Below are 23,862 nucleotides of genomic sequence, written 5' to 3'. Positions count from 1 at the left end.
CGATCTATACCCCATGATACTAAAGTACAAGACCCGAGTATCCACTACGGACTAGGAGAAAAGAAATTACCGGTAGGTAATAAATTCCTATTTTTACTTGTGACTTTTTATATTAAACTTGCTGAGTTACAGATTATAGTACACAGACACTTTAGATGTGAACACATAGCAACCTAATGACCTTAAGAATTAAGTGTGTATATTATCTGTATGTATAAACAATAGTTTTAAATCCTCTTTTCTCTATCATAGAATTCTACTTGTAAAGCATCCACAGGATGTGATTGACAGAGATCATTATGACTCTTCTCGGAGGGGAAAATTCAGACTATGACTATAGTGCTCTAAGCTGCGCTTCAGACACATCTTTCAACCAGAGCTTCTTCACGGAGGCAGAATCTCTAAAAGGAATATTTTACAAGAGGGCCAGGCTCATTCAGCCAGGAGAGGACCTTTTTAAGAGTGTCCACGTCGATGACCGCAAGCACCACGCCATTATAAATGTGGGCGGCATCAGGTATTTACTTCCATGGACAACTCTTGAAGAGTTTCCGCTAACACGCTTGGGACAGCTTAAGCTATGCAGCAATTTTGATGAGATTTTAAGTATTTGTGATGATTACGATGTGACTTGCAATGAGTTTTTCTTTGATCGAAATCCTGGCGCTTTCAGAACTATCCTGACTTTCCTGCGTGTGGGGAAATTGCGGCTCCTGCGTGAAATGTGCGCTCTTTCTTTCCAAGAGGAGCTCCTGTATTGGGGAATTGAGGAGAACAATCTGGAGTGGTGTTGTAAAAGAAGGTACATTCAGAAGATGGAGGAGTTTGCAGAACTCAACCTACGGGAGGATGAGCTGATCGAGAATGAAAACCCATCAGAGCCCGAGGATGAGAGCCGATTAAACATGTGTATGCGTCACCTTGGAGACATGGTAGAGAAACCGCAATCTGGACTGCCTGGGAAAATCTTTGCTTGTTTGTCCGTGTTATTTGTAACAATCACAGCGGTGAATCTTTCCATCAGCACCATGCCAGATTTAAGGGAAGAGGAGGAAAAAGTAAGACCTCTGTGTTTTTGGTAATTCAATATTGCTTTAATATAAATATGTAACACTTCATACAGATAGACATGGCTTTGTGTTAAATTGTAATTAAAAACAATGGGGTCTATTAATGAAGCAGGGAAAAGTGTGGAGAAGTGAGCCAGTGGAGAAATTGCCCATGGCAACCAATGTCATTTAGCTTACTGTATCGCCGATGCAGAGCTGGTTTCGCTTTACACACTCTCCATCTGTATGATTTTAGGTTCCAGGTTCAAAATCACGGTACATTATATTTTTCTTCTTTGAGACTGCCTTTACTGTACTTGTAAACTATACAATATATATATATAGGGGCCCATTTTGCAACGAGTATTATTATACGCAACAAGTTTTAAATAGCTGAAACTCGCTGATAAATGGGCCCCAAACTCTCTTATCAGATGTCTATTGTAAAAAAAAAAAATTTCCATGATACTCACAGGTGTGCACCTGTTATTCAGGGTGCTTTATACTGTAATTCAGGGGTCAGGGAACTCTTTTACCTTTTACCCCAAAATACATTTAGATATGCCGACATTACCTCCTTGATTTGAAAGGAAGGAAATCATATATTAATGTGCATATATACTAGTTATCACTGTTTACTGTATATGGTATTTCTGAGATACTGTGTATGTGTATATATATATATATATATATATATATATATATATATACTAGATGATTCATCGCGCCCTACGGGCGCTCTTCACACCGTCGTAAGGGGCTACACCCCTTGTGGCGTGCAATATATTATATGGAGTATTACCTCCTATCATAATTGTGTGAGTGGTTAAATAATGCATGGACAAAGGGCATGCGATGGTTAAGGGGTTGAAGCCCCTTGCAACGTCGTGAACAGCGCATGCAGGGCCTGATGAATCACCTAGTAGGTGCTGTGGTTGGGGGAGTGGTGGGTGCGGGGGAGACACGGATGGGGTCCGGGGGTGCCGCGGGTGGGGGAGGGGCGGTTGCGGGGGTGGCGCGGTTGGGGGAGAGGATGGTGCGGTGGTGCCGTGGGTGGGGGAGTGTGCATGGGTGCCGCAGGTGGGGGTCCAGAGCCACTGCGGGTGAGGGAGGAGCATTTGCAGGGGTGCCGCAAGTGGGGGAGGGGCGGGTGCGGTCGGTGTGGCAGGTGGGGAAGGGGTGGTGCGGCGGTGCTTCAGGTGGGGGAGGGGGTCCGGAGCCACCGAGGGTGCTGGAGGAGGGTGTGGGGGTGTCGCGGATGGGGCCCAGAGGTACTGCGAGTGGAGGATGGGCGGGTAATGCTTCTCCTGCTTCTTCTCCTGGAAGCAGCTAAGCTGCTGTCCTCCCCATGGCAGTGGCTCTCCCGGAGACTCGCACAGCAGCCAAGCAGCCAGTCACTATTGTTAGCGCTGGTGTCCCAATGCACCGCATTACAGGGAAGAAGATGCACTACAGATGCAACTACAGCTCCCAGCAGCTCTAAGGGCCGGAATGCTAGTTTATTTAGTGTGTCTACTTCCCAGTAATAAGGTGCGTTGGGACACCGGCGTTGACAGTAGTGACTGGCTGGCAGAACTGACTAACTCACTGAATCAATGTAAAAGGTGAGAGTGCTGTACAGCACTGTCACCTTTTACATTTATTCAGCGTCCAGACATTACCCTCGGCGATATCACCCACTCTATCCGTTACATTAGCCATCTCGGGGCTTCCAGGCCAGGTGCTGTGTTCCGAAGTCAGGGCCTCTGGGGATCTGGGCGTGGCTGTGGTGGGAAGGCACTTCTGTGACATCATGCGCAGAAGAGGTTCCGGGCTCAGAGAGTATGCGGCGCAGGGAGGGTTATGAAAGCTGTTCGCTGCGCTGCTTTCATACACATCTATGCCGGTGGCCACAGCAGCTTTTGTTCCACCTGCGCCGCGGCTAGGGAGTGAGGATTGTTGATGCCGGAGGGGGCAGGCGGATTGGCAGCAGGACATTGGACGCTGCAGTAAAAGATGTTTTCCCCCCCTATCTACAGCACAGAGACTTGCTGCAGATGCAGTGGCATACCCTCCAACTGTACCTTTCTGGCAGGTACAGGACCTTTTTTTTATAGTCTGTACCAATTTTTGGCTCTGCAGGTATAGGAAAAGGGGCGTTTCCACACAACTTTACCTGTGGCCATGCCCTGTTTTTGAATTTGTAGCAATTTTTATGTGTAAATTGTTAGAGGATATGTTGCTGCAGATGCAGTGGGCCTATTTTGAGCTGCAGCTCCATCAACCCCATTGTTACTCCTGGTCTGGGAACACACAGCAGCCAAAGGGCAGAGCCTCCCATTGGATGTAACCTGTGTGGGAGGGCGTTTCTCATCCAATCAGATGTGGACTGGGTGTGATAGACTAGCTGCTAACCCAATGAGAGCTCCTAGCCACGCCCAGCGTTATACACACAGGCACAGAGTCACAGATCTGGGCTATTATATAGGAGATATATATAATTATTTTTATTTATTTTCTCTGACGTCCTAAGTGGATGCTGGGACTCCGTAAGGACCATGGGGAATAGCGGCTCCGCAGGAGACTGGGCACAACTAAAGAAAGCTTTAGGACTACCTGGTGTGCACTGGCTCCTCCTTCTATGACCCTCCTCCAGACCTCAGTTAGAATCTTGTGCCCGGCTGAGCTGGATGCACACTAGGGGCTCTCCTGAGCTCCTAGAAAAGAAAGTATATTTTAGGTTTTTTTTATTTTCAGTGAGATCTGCTGGCAACAGACTCACTGCTACGAGGGACTAAGGGGAGAAGAAGCGAACCTACCTGCTTGCAGCTAGCTTGGGCTTCTTAGGCTACTGGACACCATTAGCTCCAGAGGGATCGAACACAGGGCCCGACCTCGATCGTCCAGTCCCGGAGCCGCACCGCCGTCCCCCTTACAGAGCCAGAAGCAAGAAGATGGTCCTGAAAATCGGCGGCAAAAGACTTCGGTCTTCAACAAGGTAGCGCACAGCACTGCAGCTGTGCGCCATTGCTCCTCATGCACACCTCACACTCCGGTCACTGATGGGTGCAGGGCGCTGGGGGGGGGGCGCCCTGAGCAGCAATATTAACACCTTGGCTGGCAAAAAAATCACAATATATAGTCCTAGAGGCTATATATGTGAAAAATACTCCTGCCAGAGATCCATAAAAAAGCGGGAGAAAGTCTGCCGAAAAAGGGGCGGGGCTATCTCCCTCAGCACACTGGCGCCATTTTTCCCTCACAGCTCCGCTGGAAGGATCACTCCCAGGCTCTCCCCTGCAGTTTTCAAGACTACAAAGGGTAAAAAAGAGAGGGGGGGCACTAAATTTAGGCGCAGCAGTATATATATAAGCAACTATAAGGGAAAATCACTCAGTTATAGTGTTCATCCCTGTGTTATATAGCGCTCTGGTGTGTGCTGGCATACTCTCTCTCTGTCTCCCCAAAGGGCTTTGTGGGGTCCTGTCCTCTGTCAGAGCATTCCCTGTGTGTGTGTGGTGTGTCGGTACGGCTGTGTCGACATGTTTGATGAGGAGGCTTATGTGGAGGCGGAGCAGATGCCGATAAATGAGATGTCACCCCCTGCGGGGCCGACACCTGAGTGGATGGACTTGTGGAAGGAATTACGTGAAAGTGTCAACTCCTTACATAAAAGGTTTGACGACATACCAAATATGGGACAGCCGGCTTCTCAACCTGTGCCTGCCCAGGCGTCTCAAAAGCCATCAGGGGCTCTAAAACGCCCGCTACCTCAGATGGCAGACACAGATGTCGACACGGATACTGACTCCAGTGTCGACGACGATGAGACTAATGTAACTTCCAATAGGGCCATACGTTACATGATTGAGGCAATGAAAAATGTGTTGCACATTTCTGATGTTACCCCAGGAACCACAAAAAAGGGTATTCTGTTTGGAGAGAAAAAACTACCAGTAGTTTTTCCCCCATCTGAGGAATTAAATGAAGTGTGTGAAGAAGCGTGGGCTTCCCCCGATAAGAAACTGGTAATTTCTAAAAGGTTACTAATGGCGTACCCTTTCCCGCCAGAGGATAGGTCACATTGGGAAACATCCCCTAGGGTGGATAAAGCGCTCACACGCTTGTCAAAGAAGGTGGCACTACCGTCTTCGGATACGGCCGCCCTAAAGGAGCCTGCTGATAGGAAGCAGGAGGCTATCCTGAAGTCTGTATATACACACACAGGTATTATACTGAGACCAGCTATTGCTTCAGCATGGATGTGCAGTGCTGCAGCTGCGTGGTCAGATTCCCTGTCGGAAAATATTGATACCCTAGACAGGGACACTATATTGCTAACCGTAGAGCATATTAAAGACGCAGTCTTATACATGAGAGATGCACAGAGGGATATTTGCCGGCTGGCATCTAAAATAAGTGCAATGTCCATTTCTGCCAGGAGAGGGTTATGGACTCGGCAGTGGACAGGTGATGCAGATTCTAAAAGGCACATGGAAGTTTTGCCTTATAAGGGTGAGGAGTTGTTCGGGGATGGTCTCTCGGACCTCGTTTCCACAGCAACAGCTGGGAAGTCAGCATTTTTACCCCATGTTCCCTCACAGCCAAAGAAAGCACCGTATTATCAGGTACAGTCCTTTCGGCCCCATAAGGGCAAGCGGGTTAAAGGCGCGTCCTTTCTGCCCAGAGGCAGAGGTAGAGGGAAAAAGCTGCAGCATACAGCCAGTTCCCAGGAGCAAAAGTCCTCCCCCGCTTCCTCCAAGTCTGCCGCATGACGCTGGGGCTCCACAGGCGGAGCCAGGTACGGTGGGGGCCCATCTCAAAAACTTCAGCAATCAGTGGGCTCGCTCACGGGTGGATCCCTGGATCCTTCAAGTAGTATCTCAGGGGTACAAGCTGGAATTCAAGACGTCTCCCCCCCGCCGTTTCCTCAAATCTGCCTTGCCTACAACTCCCTTAGGCAGGGAGGCAGTGTTAGAGGCAATACACAAGCTGTATTCCCAGCAGGTGATAGTCAAGGTGCCCCTCCTTCAACAAGGACGGGGTTACTATTCCACAATGTTTGTGGTACCGAAACCGGACGGTTCGGTGAGACCCATTTTAAATTTGAAATCCTTGAACACATATATAAAAAAATTCAAGTTCAAGATGGAATCGCTCAGGGCGGTTATTGCAAGCCTGGACGAGGGGGATTACATGGTGTCACTGGACATCAAGGATGCTTACCTGCATGTCCCGATTTACCATCCTCACCAGGAGTACCTCAGATTTGTGGTACAGGATTGTCATTACCAATTCCAGACGTTGCCGTTTGGTCTGTCCACGGCATCGAGGGTATTTACCAAGGTAATGGCCAAAATGATGATACTCCTTCGAAAAAAGGGAGTTTTAATTATCCCGTACTTGGACGATCTCCTGATAAAGGCGAGGTCCAGGGAGCAGTTGTTGGTCGGGGTAGCACTATCTCGGGAAGTGCTACAACAGCACGGTTGGATTCTAAATATTCCAAAGTCACAGCTGGTCCCTACGACACGTCTACTGTTCCTGGGGGTGGTTCTGGACACAGAACAGAAAAAAGTGTTTCTCCCGGAGGAGAAGGCCAAGGAGCTGTCATCTCTAGTCAGAGGCCTCCTAAAACCAAAGCAGGTGTCGGTGCATCACTGCACGCGAGTCCTGGGAAAAATTGTAGCTTCCTACGAAACAATTCCATTCGGCAGGTTCCATGCAAGGACTTTTCAGTGGGACCTGTTGGACAAGTGGTCCGGATCGCATCTTCAGATGCATCGGCTAATAACCCTGTCTCCAAGGACCAGGGTGTCTCTGCTGTGGTGGCTGCAAAGTGCTCATCTTCAAGAGGGCCGCAGATTCGGCATACAGGACTGGGTCCTGGTGACCACGGATGCCAGCCTTCGAGGCTGGGGGGCAGTCACACAGGGAAGAAACTTCCAAGGACTATGGTCAAGTCAGGAGACTTCCCTACACATAAATATTCTGGAACTGAGGGCCATTTACAATGCCCTAAGTCAGGCAAAACCCCTGCTTCAAAACCAGCCGGTACTGATCCAGTCAGACAACATCACGGCAGTCGCCCATGTAAACCGACAGGGCGGCACAAGAAGCAGGACGGCGATGGCAGAAGCCACAAGGATTCTCCGATGGGCGGAAAATCACGTGTTAGCACTGTCAGCAGTGTTCATTCCGGGAGTGGACAACTGGGAAGCAGACTTCCTCAGCAGGCACGAACTCCACCCGGGAGAGTGGGGACTTCATCCAGAAGTCTTCCAAATGATTGTAAACTGTTGGGAAAGGCCACAGGTGGACATGATGGCGTCCCGCCTAAACAAAAAGCTAGAAAGATATTGCGCCAGGTCGAGAGACCCTTAGGCAATAGCTGTGGACGCTCTAGTGACACCGTGGGTGTACCGGTCGGTTTATGTGTTCCCTCCTCTTCCTCTCATACCCAAGGTACTGAGGATAATAAGGAGAAGAGGAGTAAGAACTATACTCTTTGTTCCGGATTGGCCAAGAAGAGCTTGGTACCCGGAACTTCAAGAGATGATCTCAGAGGACCCATGGCCTCTGCCGCTCAGACAGGACCTGCTACAGCAGGGGCCCTGTCTGTTCCAAGACTTACCGCGGCTGCGTTTGATGGCATGGCGGTTGAACGCCGGATCCTGAAGGAAAAGGGCATTCCGGAGGAAGTCATTCCTACGCTGATTAAAGCTAGGAAAGAAGTGACCGCAAACCATTATCACCGCATTTGGCGAAAATATGTTGCGTGGTGTGAGGCCAGGAAGGCCCCAACGGAGGAATTTCAGCTGGGCCGTTTTCTGCACTTCCTACAGTCAGGGGTGACTATGGGCCTAAAATTGGGTTCCATTAAGGTCCAGATTTCGGCTCTATCGATTTTCTTCCAGAGAGAACTGGCTTCACTACCTGAAGTTCAGACTTTTGTTAAGGGAGTGCTGCATATTCAGCCCCCTTTTGTGCCTCCAGTGGCACCTTGGGATCTCAACGTGGTGTTGGATTTCCTAAAGTCACATTGGTTTGAGCCACTTAAAACCGTGGAATTAAAATATCTCACGTGGAAAGTGGCCATGCTGTTGGCCTTGGCTTCGGCCAGGCGTGTGTCAGAATTGGCGGCTTTGTCATGTAAAAGCTCTTATCTGATTTTCCATATGGATAGGGCAGAATTGAGGACTCGTCCCCAGTTTCTCCCTAAGGTGGTATCAGCCTTTCATTTGAACCAACCTATCGTGGTGCCTGCGGCTACTAAAGACTTGGAGGCTTCCAAGTTGTTGGACGTAGTCAGGGCCCTGAGAATTTATGTTTCCAGGACAGCTAGTGTCAGGAAAACTGACTCGTTGTTTATCCTGTAAGCACCCAACAAGCTGGGTGCTCCTGCTTCAAAGCAGACTATTGCTCGCTGGATCTGTAGTACGATTCAGCTTGCACATTCTGCGGCTGGACTGCCGCATCCTAAATCAGTAAAAGCCCATTCCACGAGGAAGGTGGGCTCTTCTTGGGCGGCTGCCCGAGGGGTCTCGGCTCTACAACTTTGCCGAGCAGCTACTTGGTCGGGGTCAAACACATTTGCTAAATTCTACAAGTTTGACACCCTGGCTGAGGAGGACCTAGAGTTTGCCCATTCGGTGCTGCAGAGTCATCCGCACTCTCCCGCCCGTTTGGGAGCTTTGGTATAATCCCCATGGTCCTTACGGAGTACCAGCATCCACTTAGGACATCAGAGAAAATAAGATTTTACTCACCGGTAAATCTATTTCTCGTAGTCCGTAGTGGATGCTGGGCGCCCATCCCAAGTGCGGATTGTCTGCAATACTTGTATATAGTTATTGTTTAACTAAAGGGTTATTGTTGAGCCATCTGTTGAGAGGCTCAGTTATTGTTCATACTGTTAACTGGGTATAGTATCACGAGTTATACGGTGTGATTGGTGTGGCTGGTATGAGTCTTACCCGGGATTCAAAATCCTTCCTTATTGTGTCAGCTCCTCCGGGCACGGTATCCTAACTGGGGTCTGGAGGAGGGTCATAGAGGGAGGAGCCAGTGCACACCAGGTAGTCCTAAAGCTTTCTTTAGTTGTGCCCAGTCTCCTGCGGAGCCGCTATTCCCCATGGTCCTTACGGAGTCCCAGCATCCACTACGGACTACGAGAAATAGATTTACCGGTGAGTAAAATCTTATTTTTTATTATTTTCGCCAATTATTTTTTGGCAATGAATTGCCTAATTAACTCTTTCTCCCCAAAACACCAGAATGAATGTAAGAAAGATGGATGAGGGGGGAAGGGGGACACACGACTTTTAGGAGACAGGTGGTCACATCCTCACCTCAGTAATGTCAGTGGGAATTTCCCACTGTTATGTGGGCCAATGTCTGATCCTGCGGAATTCAGTCAGCAGTCAGCCACAGAACACTTCAAGTTCTGTGTGTGGGTTGGAGGGCCACGGGCGGAAGGACAGGACAGCGCAGGACGGGCGGGTGTGAGGAAGCGCGGTGTGACGTCAGCATGTCATACTGCGGCCAGGAACACAGCACAGGGCGGCCAGGAGCACAGCACAGGGAGGGCAGGAGGGAGCATCACGTCACATCGCGAGCCGGCCGGTGCTGGACGGGGCGTGTCTCGGCAGTGCGACCGTCCATTACCACCAGGAATTTAATTTTTACCCCATTTGGGGTAATTTACCCCTGTTCCCTGACCACTGCTGTAATTCATCAGTGTATGTGAAAGTCATGATCTATTGATCAAAATCAAGAGTGTTGCATCCATACTCACAATAGGTTTCACTGGATGAAACATAGGGACAATATAAGCTGTTGTAGACACTGAGGAAAAGTACCTATGTGCCAGGCATGCACCACCGTCACCATTAAATCGCCTGTGGCTTTGTTACCTAGGGGTGTTTTGCCAAAGTCAAGATTCTGGGTTTGATTCAGAGTCGCATAGAAAGCATCAGCATTTGCAGCTTATTTACACCCATTTAGTCACAAGTAAAAATCTGAAGAAACTAGTATATAGCACTACAGAGTAAAACATCATCAATGAAACAAGTCAGGTATGGAAGAGAACTAGGTAATTTATTCTGGTTAAACTCTATTTACAGTACATGGACATAAATTAACACATAATTTAAAAAAAAGTGTTAGAATCACTCCTGTCCTGGTGAGTTGTTAGTAGAACAGGTCTGTAGTAATAGTTATATAGAACAGTCAGCACAACATAATTAATAGGAAGGCAGCCCCCAAATATCCTTATAGCAGTACTGTACTTAATCAGTGTAGTCCTCTACTGCTAGAGTATCTTATGTGGATCAATGTACAGGAGAAAAAGACCACCTGAGACTTGTCACGGGTATAAATATATATATAGAGAGACAGAGAGAGAGAGAGAGAAAACACAGTCGAGACTCAAAAATAAGACACAGAAAACAATTCAGAGGGCGCTAATGATATTATTAACCATATGATGGTTATATACTATATTAATGTTAGAAAACTGTATAGCACTTGTACACTATTAACATAAACGTTGTTGTGAAACATAAAAACCAATCAATGAATATAAATAAAATTTATTCACAATTCCGCACAAGAAAGCAAATATGCTTAGATATACAGTAAGTTTCACACAAATGTATAAGAAATTGATCCAGTTGAACAGGGCAGATTGCTATGCCGAAAAGTTATTCAGTGATCACCACCTGAATAACTTTTCGGCAAAGCAATCTGCCCTGTTTAACTGGATACATTTCTTATACATTTGTGTAAAACTTACTGTATATCTAAGCATATTTGCTTTCGTGTGCAGAATTGTTAAGAAATTTTATTTATATTCATTGGATGGTTTTTATGTTTCACAACAACGTTTATGTTAATAGTTTACTAGTGCTATACAGTTTTCTAACATTAAAATACAGGTTGAGTATCCCTTATCCAAAATGCTTGGGACCAGAGGTATTTTGGATATCGGATTTTTCCATATTTTGGAATAATTGCATACTATAATGAGATATCATGGTGATGGGACCTAAATCTAAGCACAGAATGCATTTATGTTACATATACACCTTATATACACAGCCTGAAGGTAATTTTAGCCAATATTTTTTATAACTTTATGCATTAAACAAAGTGTGTCTACATTCACACAAATCATTTATATTTCATATACACCTTATACACACAGCCTGAAGGTCATTTAATTAGAGATATGCACCGGACATTTTTCGGGGTTTTGTGTTTTGGTTTTGGATTCGGTTCCGCGGCCGTGTTTTGGATTCGGACACGTTTTGGCAAAACCTCCCTGAAATTTTTTTGTCGAATTCGGGTGTGTTTTGGATTCGGGTGTTTTTTTTACAAAAAAAACCTTCAAAAACAGCTTAAATCATAGAATTTGGGGGTCATTTTGATCCCATAGTATTATTAACCTCAATAACCATAATTTCCACTCATTTCCAGTCTATTCTGAACACCTCACAATATTATTTTTAGTCCTAAAATTTGCACAGAGGTCGCTGGATGACTAAGCTAAGCGACCCAAGTGGCCGACACAAACACCTGGCCCATCTAGGAGTGGCACTGCAGTGTCAGACAGGATGGCACTTAAAAAAATAGTCCCCAAACAGCACATGATGCAAAGAAAAAAAGAGGTGCACCAAGATCGCTGGATGGCTAAGCTAAGCGACCCAAGTGGCCGGCACAAACACCTGGCCCATCTAGGAGTGGCACTGCAGTGTCAGACAGGATGGCACTTAAAAAAATAGTCCCCAAACAGCACATGATGCAAAGAAAAAAAGAGGTGCACCAAGATCGCTGGATGGCTAAGCTAAGCGACCCAAGTGGCCGGCACAAACACCTGGCCCATCTAGGAGTGGCACTGCAGTGTCAGACAGGATGGCACTTCAAAAAATAGTCCCCAAACAGCACATGATGCAAAGAAAAAAAGAGGTGCACCAAGGTTGCTGGATGGCTAAGCTAAGCGACCCAAGTGGCCGGCACAAACACCTGGCCCATCTAGGAGTGGCACTGCAGCGTCAGACAGGATGGCACTTAAAAAAATAGTCCCCAAACAGCACATGATGCAAAGAAAAAAAGAGGTGCACCAAGGTCGCTGGATGGCTAAGCTAAGCGACCCAAGTGGCCGACACAAACACCTGGCCCATCTAGGAGTGGCACTGCAGTGTCAGACAGGATGGCACTTAAAAAAATAGTCCCCAAACAGCACATGATGCAAAGAAAAAAAGAGGTGCACCAAGATCGCTGGATGGCTAAGCTAAGCGACCCAAGTGGCCGGCACAAACACCTAGCCCATCTAGGAGTGGCACTGCAGTGTCAGACAGGATGGCACTTAAAAAATAGTACCCAAACATCACATGATGCAGAGATAAATTTAAAAAAAAAGGTGCAAGATGAATTGTTCTTGGGCCCTCCCACCCACCCTTATGTTGTATAAACAGGACATGCACACTTTAACAAACCTATCATTTCAGTGACATGGCCTGCAGGACTATTGGCGTTCCTGTCTAAGGAGGAAATTGACACTGAGGGAGTTGTTGGTGTGGTTTGCAGGAGCTTGGGTACAAGAGGAAGGGACTTAGTTGTCAGTGGACTGCTTCCGCTGTCACCCAAAGTTTTTGAACTTGTCAATGACTTCTGATGAATGCGCTCCAGGTGACGTATAAGGGAGGATGTTCCTAGGTGGTTAACGTCCTTACTTATTACAGCTTGACAAAGGCAACACATTTCTGTTAAAATAATTCCGCATTTCTGTTAAAATAATTCCACACCGAAGAGGTGATTTTTTTTTTGTAATTTGACCAGGCATGTCAATGGCCATATTCGTCCCACGGACAACAGGTGTCTCCCCGGGTGCCTGACTTAAACAAACCACCTCACCATCAGAATCCTCCATGTCAATTTCCTCCTCAGCGCCAGCAACACCCATATCCTCATCCTGGTGTACTTCAACAGTGACATCTTCAATTTGACTATCAGGAACTGGACGGTGGGTGCTCCTTCCAGCACTTGCAGGGGGCGTGCAAATGGTGGAAGGCGCCACCTCTTCCCGTCCAGTGTTGGGAAGGTCAGGCATCGCAACCGACACAATTGGACTCTCCTTGGGGATTTGTGATTTAGAAGAACGTACAGTGCTTTGCTGTGCTTTTGCCAGCTTAAGTCTTTTCATTTTTTTAGCGGGAGGATGAGTGCTTCAATCCTCATGTGAATCTGAACCACTAGCCATGAACATAGGACAGGGCCTCAGCCGTTCCTTGCCACTCTGTGTCGTAAATGGCATATTGGCAAGTTTACGCTTCTCATCAGACGCTTTTAATTTAGGTTTTTGGGTCATTTTACTGAACTTTTGTTTTTTGGATTTTACATGCTCTCTACTATGACATTGGGCATCGGCCTTGGCAGACGACGTTGATGGCATTTCATCGTCTCGGCCATGACTAGTGGCAGCAGCTTCAGCACGAGGTGGAAGTGGATCTTGATCTTTCCCTATTTTACCCTCCACATTTTTGTTCTCCATCTTTTAATGTGTGGAATTATATGCCAGTAATATATCAATAGCAATGGCCTACTGTACCGTACTGCTATATATATATACTGGTGGTCAGCAAAATTCTGCACTGTCCTCCTACTATATACTGCGCACAACTACAATGCAGCACAGATATGGATAGTATACTTGACGACACACAGGTAGAGCAATGGCCTACTGTACCATACTGCTATATATATATTGGTGGTCAGCAAAATTCTGCACTGTCCTCCTACTATATACTGCGCACAACTACAATGCAGCACAGATATGGATAGTATACTTGACGACACACAGGTAGAGCAATGGACTACTGTACCATACTGCTATATATATATACTGGTGGTCAGCAAAATTCTACACTGTCCTCCTACTATATACTGTGCACAACTACAATGCAGCACAGATATGGATAGTATACTTGACGACACAGAGGTAGAGCAATGGACTACTGTACCGTACTGCTATATATATACTGGTGGTCAGCAAAATTCTGCACTGTCCTCCTACTATATACTGTGCACAACTACAATGCAGCACAGATATGGATAGTATACTTGACGACACACAGGTAGAGCAATGGACTACTGTACCATACTGCTATATATATACTGGTGGTCAGCAAAATTCTGCACTGTCCTCCTACTATATACTGCGCACAACTACAATGCAGCACAGATATGGATAGTATACTTGACGACACACAGGTAGAGCAATGGACTACTGTACCGTACTGCTATATATATATATATATATATATATACTGGTGGTCAGCAAAATTCTGCACTGTCCTCCTACTATATACTGCGCACAACTACAATGCAGCACAGATATGGATAGTATACTTGATGACACAGAGGTAGAGCAATGGACTACTGTACCGTACTGCTATATATATACTGGTGGTCAGCAAAATTCTGCACTGTCCTCCTACTATATACTGCGCACAACTACAATGCAGCACAGATATGGATAGTATACTTGACGACACAGAGGTAGAGCAATGGACTACTGTACCGTACTGCTATATATATATATACTGGTGGTCAGCAAAATTCTGCACTGTCCTCCTACTATATACTGCGCACAACTACAATGTAGCACAGATATGGAGCATTTTCAGGCAGAGAACGTAGATATTTGCAGCACACTGTGCACAGATATTTGCAGCACACTGAGCACAGATATTTGCAGCACACTGAGCACAGTTCTCCAATGCATGAGTGAAAATGGTGGCAACGCGCGGCTCTTTATATGCAATACGAATCTCGCAAAAATACGACAGTGGGATGATGACGTTCGGGCGCGTTCGTGTTAACCGAGCAAGGCGGGAAGATCCGAGGCTGCCTCGGAACCGTGTAAAATAGGTGAAGTTCGGGGGGGTTCGGATCTCGAGGAACCGAACCTGCTCATCTCTACATTTAATACAATTTTTTTAATAACTTTGTGTATTAAACAAAGTTTGTGTACATTGAGCCATCAAATAACAAAGGTTTCACTATCTCACTCTCACTCAAAAAGTCTGTATTTCGGAATATTCCGTATTTCGGAATATTTGGATATGGGATACTCAACCTGTAGTATATAACCATCATATGGTTAATAACATAATTAGCGCCCTCTGAATTTTTTTTAGATATATATATACATATATATATATATATTGTGCCTTGCTAAAGTTTCACCCCCCCCCCCCCCCCCACACACACACACACACACACACACCTTTGCATTTTTCATGTTTTGTTGCCTCACAACCTGGAATTAAAACAGATTGTTTGAAGGTTTGCATCATTTCATTCACAGAACATGCCTACAACTTTGAACATGTTAGTTTTTTTTTATTGTGAAGCAAACAACAAATAGGACAAAATAACAGAAAACTTCAGCATGCATGACTATTCACCCCCCTGAAGTCAGTACAGGTTGAGTATCCCTTATCCAAAATTCAAAATCACACATTTTTGGTTCCCCTACTGAGATAATGACACATATACATATATTTTATATTATATATCTATTTAATATATCTATATATACACATAATATATACAGTGGGACAAAAAAGTATTTGGACAGCCACCGATCGTGCAACTTTACCCACTTAAAAAGATGAGAGAGGTCTGTAATTTCCATCATGGGTACACTTCAACTGTGAGAGACAGAATCTGGAAAAAAAACTAGGAAATAACATTGTATGATTTTTAAACAATTTATTTGTATATTCTTGCGGAAAATAAATATTTGGACAAACAAAAAGTTTAACTCAATACTTTGTAATATAACCTCGGTTGGCAGAAACAGAGGTCAAACGTTTCCTGTAGTTCTTGACCAGGTTTGCACACACTGTAGCAGGTATTTTGGACCACTCTTCCATGCAGATCTTCTCTAGATCTGTCATGTTTTGGGGCTGTCGCTGGGTAACACAGACTTTCAACTCCCTCCACAGATTTTCTATTGGGTTGAGGTCTGGAGACTGGCTAGGCCACTCCAGGACCTTGAAATGCTTCTTACGGAGCCACTCCTTAGTTGCCCGAGCGGTGTGTTTGGGGTCATTGTCATGCTGGAAGACCTAGCCACGTTCCATCTTCAATGCTCTTACTGAGGGAAGGAGGTTTTTGCCCAAAATCTCACGATACATTGCCCCATTCATCCTCTCCTTAATACGGATCAGTTGTCCTGTCCCCTTTGCAGAAAAGCAGCCCCAAAGCATGATGTTTCCACCCCCATGCTTCACAGTGGGTATGGTGTTCTTGGGTTGCCATCATCATTCTTCTCCCTCCAAACACGATGAGTGGAGTTTATACCAAAAGTTTAGATTTTGCTGTCATCTGACCACAATACATTCTCCCAATCCTCCTCTGGATCATCCAGATGGTCACTGGCAAACTTTAGACGGGCCTGGACATGTGCTGGCTTAAGCAGGGGGACCTTTCGTGCACTGCAGGATTTCAATCCATGACGACGTAGTGTGTTACTAATGGTAACCTTTATGACTGTGGTCCCAGCTCTCTTGAGGTCATTGACCAGGTCCCCCCATGTAGTTCTGGGCTGATTCCTCACTGTTCTCAAGATCATTGATACCCCACGAGGTGAGATCTTGCATGGAGCCCCAGGTCGGGGGAGATTGTCAGTGATCTTGTATTTCTTCCATTTTTTATAATTGCGCCAACAGTTTATCTCGTCTCACCAAGCTGCTTGCCTATTGTTGAGTAGCTCATCCCAGCCTTGTGCAGCTCTACAATTTTGTCCCTGGTGTCCTTAGACAGCTCTCTGGTCTTGGCCATGGTGGAGAGTTAGCAGTCTGACTGTTTGAGGGTGTGGACAGGTGTCTTTTATAATAACCAGTTCAAACAGGTGCCATTAATACAGGTAACGAGTGGAGGATAGAAGAGCTTCCTAAAGAAGAAGTAACAGGTCTGTGAGAGCCAGAAATAATGCTGCTTGGTAGGTGTCCAAATATTTATTTTCCACAAGAATACACAAGTAAATTGTTTAAAAATCATACAATGTGATTTCCTGGTTTGTTTGTTTTTGGGGGCTTTTTTCAGACTCTGTTTCTCACAGTTGAAGTGTACCTATGATAGAAATTACAGACCTCTCTCATCTTTTTAAGTGGGTCAACTTGCACAATCGGTGGCTGTCCAAATACTTTTTTGACCCACTGTATATAGTATACTGTGTATATATATATATATATATATATATATATATATTGTATATGTCTAGGTTTCAGTGCTAACTAATATAATAAGTCAGAATTGTCTAAATAAGAAAATAAGAGGGCAGTGTAGTATGTACAGCCTCAAGGTGCTAAATTACAGGATACATTAATAAAGAAAAATTGGCTCATCTGAGAGCACTTTCCAACCTTTTACACAGCTCTGCAGTGGAGCAAGACAGATCAGGCGGTATATGAGCAAGCAGAGAAGGGATGGGCAGAAGAGAGCTGGGGGTTGGATGGAGAGAAGCAGGGGTGTGCTACTGAGGTGACCCAGTATATGTCAGGTCCCTTTACTAGTCTATAATAAACAAAAACATAAACCTACTATGGTTAAATACCAAAAAACAGTATACATTTTTATTCAAAAGGAGAGGGACCCCCAATCAAAATATGCTGAAGGAATCGCAACCTTATAGGCTTATCTGAATCCATCTCCAGATCTTAGAAATTGCTCTCCTCCTATATTGCCTGCCACAAAAATTGCTGCATCATTGAATGGATCTTATGTCCCAGAAAAATACCATAAATTCAAGGTTTACCAGGTAATGACACTTTTACACCAGTGGTTTTAGTTACACTCTGTGCTTTGCTAATAAAAGCATTGTCCTTTTACATTTTGGGCTAACAGATGCCAAGAAAGCCTCCGCTTAGTAAATAAGCCCACAAGGCAAAAACAGAAAATGTAATTGAATTGTCGCATACACATGCCTTCTGACAAGCGTTCGCTTGGCATTGCGGCAATTTTAACATTGCCTGCAGCACTCACTATTATTCTCATTCAGTGCACTATACTGGAGTTCTATGGGAGTTATCATTAAGTACGTAGTAGATTATTCTGCAGGGAAGCTTTTTTTTTTTTTATTAGTATTTGTCAAAGATAACACAAACATAGAGGGTACAGAAATAAAAGAAGAAAAGGGGAGGAAAAAGGGAAAAGGGAAGTTGAACGCATCAGGTACAGTCAATGCATCGAGAGAGGATTGAGCCTTACAGCCATACAGTATCACAGCATCGGAGGAAACACAGTATACAACTATTACAAAGCTATAAGTTCAACCCATAGTGAGTCCGAAAGAGATGCAAATTAAGTACAAAATACCAACCAACAAATTTACATTAACAATGAGCCACCATGTAGGTAAAATTTAGAGGGATTGTCGAGTTTTGTAATAGCTCCAGGCAGACCATTTTGATAGGATGGGAGCCCTCGTCAGGGAGTTAGAGTAAGGGGCACCTGCCGTTTCAAATTCAAAATGGGATTGCACAGTGATTTCGACCTCGGTAAATTAAGGAATTAAAGGCGTGCGCCAATTTCATGCAAGCAGAAGCTTTGCGGATGCTAAAATGTGACCCATGACATATCTGTCAGAAGGGGACATAATTTCCGGTACCAAGTGCAATAAAGCTAATTTTGGGTTAGGAGTCAATGAAAGTTCCAGTACCGTTGAACTAAGCCAGAAAACCTGGTTCCAAAAATTTGTAATTAAAGGGCTAGACCAAAATATATGATAAAGAGTACCCACTCTTCCACAATTACGCCAACATTCATTAGATGTATTGGGCCACATTTGATGAAGGAGAGCGGGTGTTAAATACTGTCTATGAAGGATTTTATAAAATTGTTCTACATGAGACATGCATTTAGATAGAGAAAAACAAGTACAGAATATTGATTGCCATTCATCCTCTGATATGGTGCAAGCGAGGTCAGTGTCCCATTTGCTAAGTGAGGATAGTTTCATAGACGTGTTTGAGGTAATCAAAAGGGAATACCATCTAGAAATGGCACCTCTACTTTTTGCTTTAGTGATCAGGTCAAGTACATATCTAGGGATAGATGACAATTGATGGGGGGAGGGGGGGGGGGGTGATACACTCCTGAACCAGTGTCTTAACTGAAGATAATTATAAAAGTCTCTCTGTGGTATCGAGAACTTAGATTGAATTTCAGAGTATGACATTAGGGTAGCCAAATCTGTTATATCCTGCAATTTCACTATGCCCTGGGATAACCAAGAGTCAAAAGTTAAATCTGCAATCAGACATGCTAAGCCTTTCAATGAGAGTTCAACTGAAGGGAGGGAAAATTTCCCTGCTGTGTGCACCAGAACAGACCACGCCTTACGGGATGCCTTTATGGAGGTGGAGAGGGCTTTGATGTGTTTTCCCTCTGTGAAGGGTAGCCATAGGATATCTAATATGGGGAAAGGTGAGATGAGGCCGCGTTCAAGCTGGACCCACACGTTAGGGTTATCTGTCTCTGTCCAAGCCCCTAAAGAAGAAGGAATACAGGCCGCCTGATATAGCTGTAGATATGCAAAGGACAAAGCCCCATATGTTTTGGGAAGAGCTAATGTACGACGTGCTAGTCTCTGTTTCTTCCCCTTCCAAACATATCTCACCATCACCTTATAAAATTTAGCAAGTAGAGAATTAGGTAAGAAGATAGGAATGGTTCTAAATAAATCTAACAATTTTGGAAGCAGGACCATTTTCAGGGCTGCTATACGGCCTAACCATGAAACATTTTGCATCATCCAATCATTCGTCAAACGAGAATTTGTTTAGTAAGGGGGGATAAAGTCTGAAACTTTCGGGGAGAGCTGGACTCCCAGATATTTAAGGCTTCTATCTTGCCAGGCATAATCATAACTGGATTTCAGAGTGTCAAGTAGACTGGATGGGAAGTTGATAGGGAGAGCTTCCGTTTTAGAGCAATTCAACTTGTAAAATGATACGGAGGAGTATTCTTCTAATAAAACATGCAGATGTTGAAGGAAAGTAACAGGATTCGTGAGAGTCAGTAACATCATTCGCAAAGAGGCAGATTTTGTAAGGATGGGCAAACAGAATTAGGCCTGTTATTTTAGAGTTTTGAGTCAAGTCTAATACATTCCACCAGGGGTTCTATCGCAAGAGCTAAAACTAAGGGGGACAGAGGGCAACCTTGACGAGTACCATTCATGATTGAGAAAGGAGCAGAGAGCATACCACTAATAAATACTGAGGCAGATGGGGAAGAGTATAAAGCAGCGATCGAGGACAGGGCCCTGCCATTAATCCCAAATTTAAGTAATACTGCTCGTAAGTAGCCCCAGTGTAGCCTATCAAATGCCTTCTCTGCATCCAGAGAAAGCATCAGAAGAGGTTCCGTCGAGGCAGAGAAGGCATTCAGAATATCAATCACCCTCCTAGTATTATCCGGGGCCTGATGTCCTTGAACAAATCCCACCTGGTCCCAATGGATTAGGGATGGTAATAGAGGATTGAGCCTATTAGCTATAAGTTTAGCATATATTTTAACATCTGTATTTAGAAGAGCAATCGGATGGTAATTAGCCAAGATGGAGGGATTCTTCCCTGGTTTGGAGAAGGCTATAATACGTGCTTTAAGCATTTCCTGGGGGAAAGTACCTCCAGTAGAGGCTTCATCAAATACAGACCTTAAAAGTGGTGAAACAATATCTTAAATTAAATTGTGTGAAGAAAAGAGCCCATCGAGCTTGTCGTGGATTCAAACACTGAGCTGACTGCAGATATAGAAGATTCTTATGATCAGTATATACTGTAATGGGGTGTTGTGCTCCCTCTAGAAGGTATCTCCACTCCTCAAATGCCAACTTGATGGCAAGTAATTCCTGCTCCCCAATTGCATAATTACGTTCGGCCAGTAGGAACTTACGAGAGAAATATCCGCAGGGATGGACTTTCTTATCTTCAAAGACTTGTGACAACACAGCTCCCACTGCTTCCGTAGATGCGTCCACCTCCAGAAGAAAGGGACGGTTCAAATCTGGCTGTCGAAGAATGGGGGCTAACACAAAGGCTTGTTTTAAATCAGAGAAGGCTTTGATTGCTTCAGAAGACCAGTTCATAGGATTTGCTCCCTTGCGAGTCAAGGCTGTGATTGGAGCGGCCAACGTAGAGTAATTCTTAATGAATCTCCTATAAAAATTAGCAAAACCAAGGAATCGCTGAATCCCCTTGAGAGTCGTAGGAGTGGACCAGTCTCGGATAGCTTGTACCTTTACAGGATCCATACATAGCACTGATCCGGAAATGATGTAACCAAGGAACGGTATGGAGGATACTTCAAAAGTACACTTCTCCAACTTACAATATAGTCGATTTTTCCTCAGACGTGTCAGTACCTCTTTAACTTGGTGACGGTGAGACTTCAGATCCTTGGAGAATATTAAGATATCATCCAAGTACACTACTAGACACTTGTAGAGAAGATCACGAAAAAGTTTATTCACATAGCTTTGGAAAACTGCAGGCGCATTACAAAGACCAAAGGGCATTACAAGGTATTCGTAATGCCCATCCCGGGTATTAAAGGCAGTCTTCCATTCGTCCCCTGCACGGATGCGGATTAAATTGTAGGCCCCTCGAAGATCTAATTTTGTAAACACAGTAGCTCCCTTTACCCGGTCAAATAATTCTGGAATTAACGGTAATGGGTACTTGTTTTTCACAGTGATCTCATTAAGTCCACGTTAATCTATGCATGGTCGTAACCCACCATCTTTCTTCTTAACAAAGAAGAATCCGGCTCCTGCAGGTGAAGAAGATGGTCTGATAAATCCTTTGGTTAAATTCTCTTGTATATAATCAGACATAGCTTGAGTCTCTGGGATGGATAGCGGATAAATTCGCCCCCTAGGAGGTGTTTTGCCCGGTACCAAAACGATTGGGCAGTCCCATTCACGATGAGGGGGTAAGGAGTCTGCCGCTTGTTTACTGAAGACATCCACAAAAGATTGATAGACTGAGGGTAACTCGGGAAGACTAACTGACCGGAGAGGTATAATTGAAGCTAAACAGTCCTTGGTACAGGATTTACCCCACGAAAGAACTTCCATGGTTTGCCAATTAAATTGTGGATTATGTTTCTGTAGCCAAGGTAATCCAAGTATCACATCATGAGAGGCTTTGGGAATCACGAAGAAGGAAATATATTCGGAATGGAGCACACCTACTTTCATCTCGAGACATACGGTTCGATGAGTAATTATGCCGTCTGGAATTCGACTTCCATCCACTGCTGTAACAGCAACTGCTGCTCCCAGAGGCATGGTTTGAACTTTAGATCGTATGACAAAGGCTGAGGTGATGAAGTTCTCGGCTGCACCGGAATCTAGGAGAGCTGAAACTTTAACTGTAGAACTTGGAACTTCTAAATGAATAGGCAAAATCGGCTCTTTCCCAGAACGTGATTCCAAAGTAACTCCTAGCTTAACCTCTCTTGAATAAGCTAGGAGCGAGAGTTTCCCGGCCGAAGTTTGCAAGACTTAACTAAATGTTCGGAGGACCCGCAGTACATGCAGAGGTTACCCTGTCAACGACGAATTCGTTCCTCCTCTGTGAGGCGAGAGCGCCCGATCTGCATAGGTTCTTCTGTCGTTACAGGAGACTGAGATGAAGAATCTTGTTGAGGTCTAGGATGATAGCGCGGACTAGGTCGCTCTGCCTTGGATTTCTCTAAACATCGCTCTCTGTAGCGTAGGTCAAGTTTATTACAGATAGAAATCAATTCATCCAGCTTAGTTTGCACATCCCGAATGGTTAAATCATCCTTGATTTTTTCTGAAAGTCCATTCCAAAACGCCGCGATCAGGGCCTCCTCATTCCAGTTTAACTCTGAAGACAACGTGCGAAACTGAATAATATATTGACTGACAGGACGTAAACCTTGACGTAGACGGAGAATCTCCAAAGATGCTGAGGTGGTTCTGCCTGGTTCATCGGAGATTTTCCGGAAGGATGATACTAACTCTTTGTAATTAGAGAGAATAGAATCTCCCCTCTCCCATAGTGGCGACGCCCACTCCAAAGCCTGACCGGACAGGAGGGCAATAATATATGCGACCTTAGAACGGGCTGATGGAAAACTAGCGGACAACAGTTCGAACTGGATCTCGCATTGGTTCAGAAATCCTCTGCAAAGCTTTGGGATCCCGTCAAACTTACTTGGAGAGGGTAACTGCAAACGGGACATATGCAACGTCACAGGAGAAACCGTTGTGGTAGCCGAAACGACCGGAGTTGGGACTAGGACTTGAGATGTCTTTATAGCCGTATGAAGAACCTCCAAACGATCTGCCATAGTTTGCATAAACTGAACTATTTGTGTCTGTATAGACTGCTGATTTTCCAGACGGGAAAGGATGTCTGTCGTAGCACCGCCTCTTGCGAATTGGTCACCCGACGGATCCATGTGGCCAGTGCTTACTGTCAGGGCCGAGTGTTTTTGTGAATCCGTTAACCCTGGACCAACCAAAGGTGTAGGTGCTGGGGTATGATGAAAGCAGGAAGGACGAAGAAAGTTCCGTTTCATATATTTATTGAAAGCAACAATTCCAGTAAGGAGTTAAATGACAAATTATTAATCACCATATATAAACTGACGTATTGCATAAAGTGGTAGAATGATAAGCAGGAACAGTCTTAAAGATACATTGAGGAAAAGTTCATAGAACTGAGTTTTAAACAGGCTTGTGAATGAATGATGAATTGTCCAAAAGAAACCAGATTTGATGCTG

At 44.9% G+C, this 23,862-nt stretch overlaps 1 protein-coding gene across 7 annotated transcripts in view; it reads left to right on the top strand.

The window, feature by feature from the left end:
- The window catches only part of KCNG1 (potassium voltage-gated channel modifier subfamily G member 1), a 141,345-nt gene that overhangs the window by 77,185 nt on the left and 40,298 nt on the right, over positions 1-23,862 (top strand). For all 7 annotated transcript variants that reach the window (XM_063958969.1, XM_063958966.1, XM_063958967.1 and 4 more), the window contains one exon: positions 253-1,058. In XM_063958969.1, coding sequence (XP_063815039.1) covers positions 300-1,058 — 759 coding nt within the window. In that variant the 5' untranslated portion in view covers positions 253-299. The remainder of the gene's footprint in view (positions 1-252; positions 1,059-23,862) is intronic.

Source organism: Pseudophryne corroboree, chromosome 3, assembly GCF_028390025.1.
Source record: "Pseudophryne corroboree isolate aPseCor3 chromosome 3, aPseCor3.hap2, whole genome shotgun sequence".
In the NCBI taxonomy this organism is placed as follows: domain Eukaryota; kingdom Metazoa; phylum Chordata; class Amphibia; order Anura; family Myobatrachidae; genus Pseudophryne; species Pseudophryne corroboree.
The sequence above is the reverse complement of the archived record's forward strand: the minus strand, read 5'-3'. Positions and strand labels throughout refer to the sequence as shown.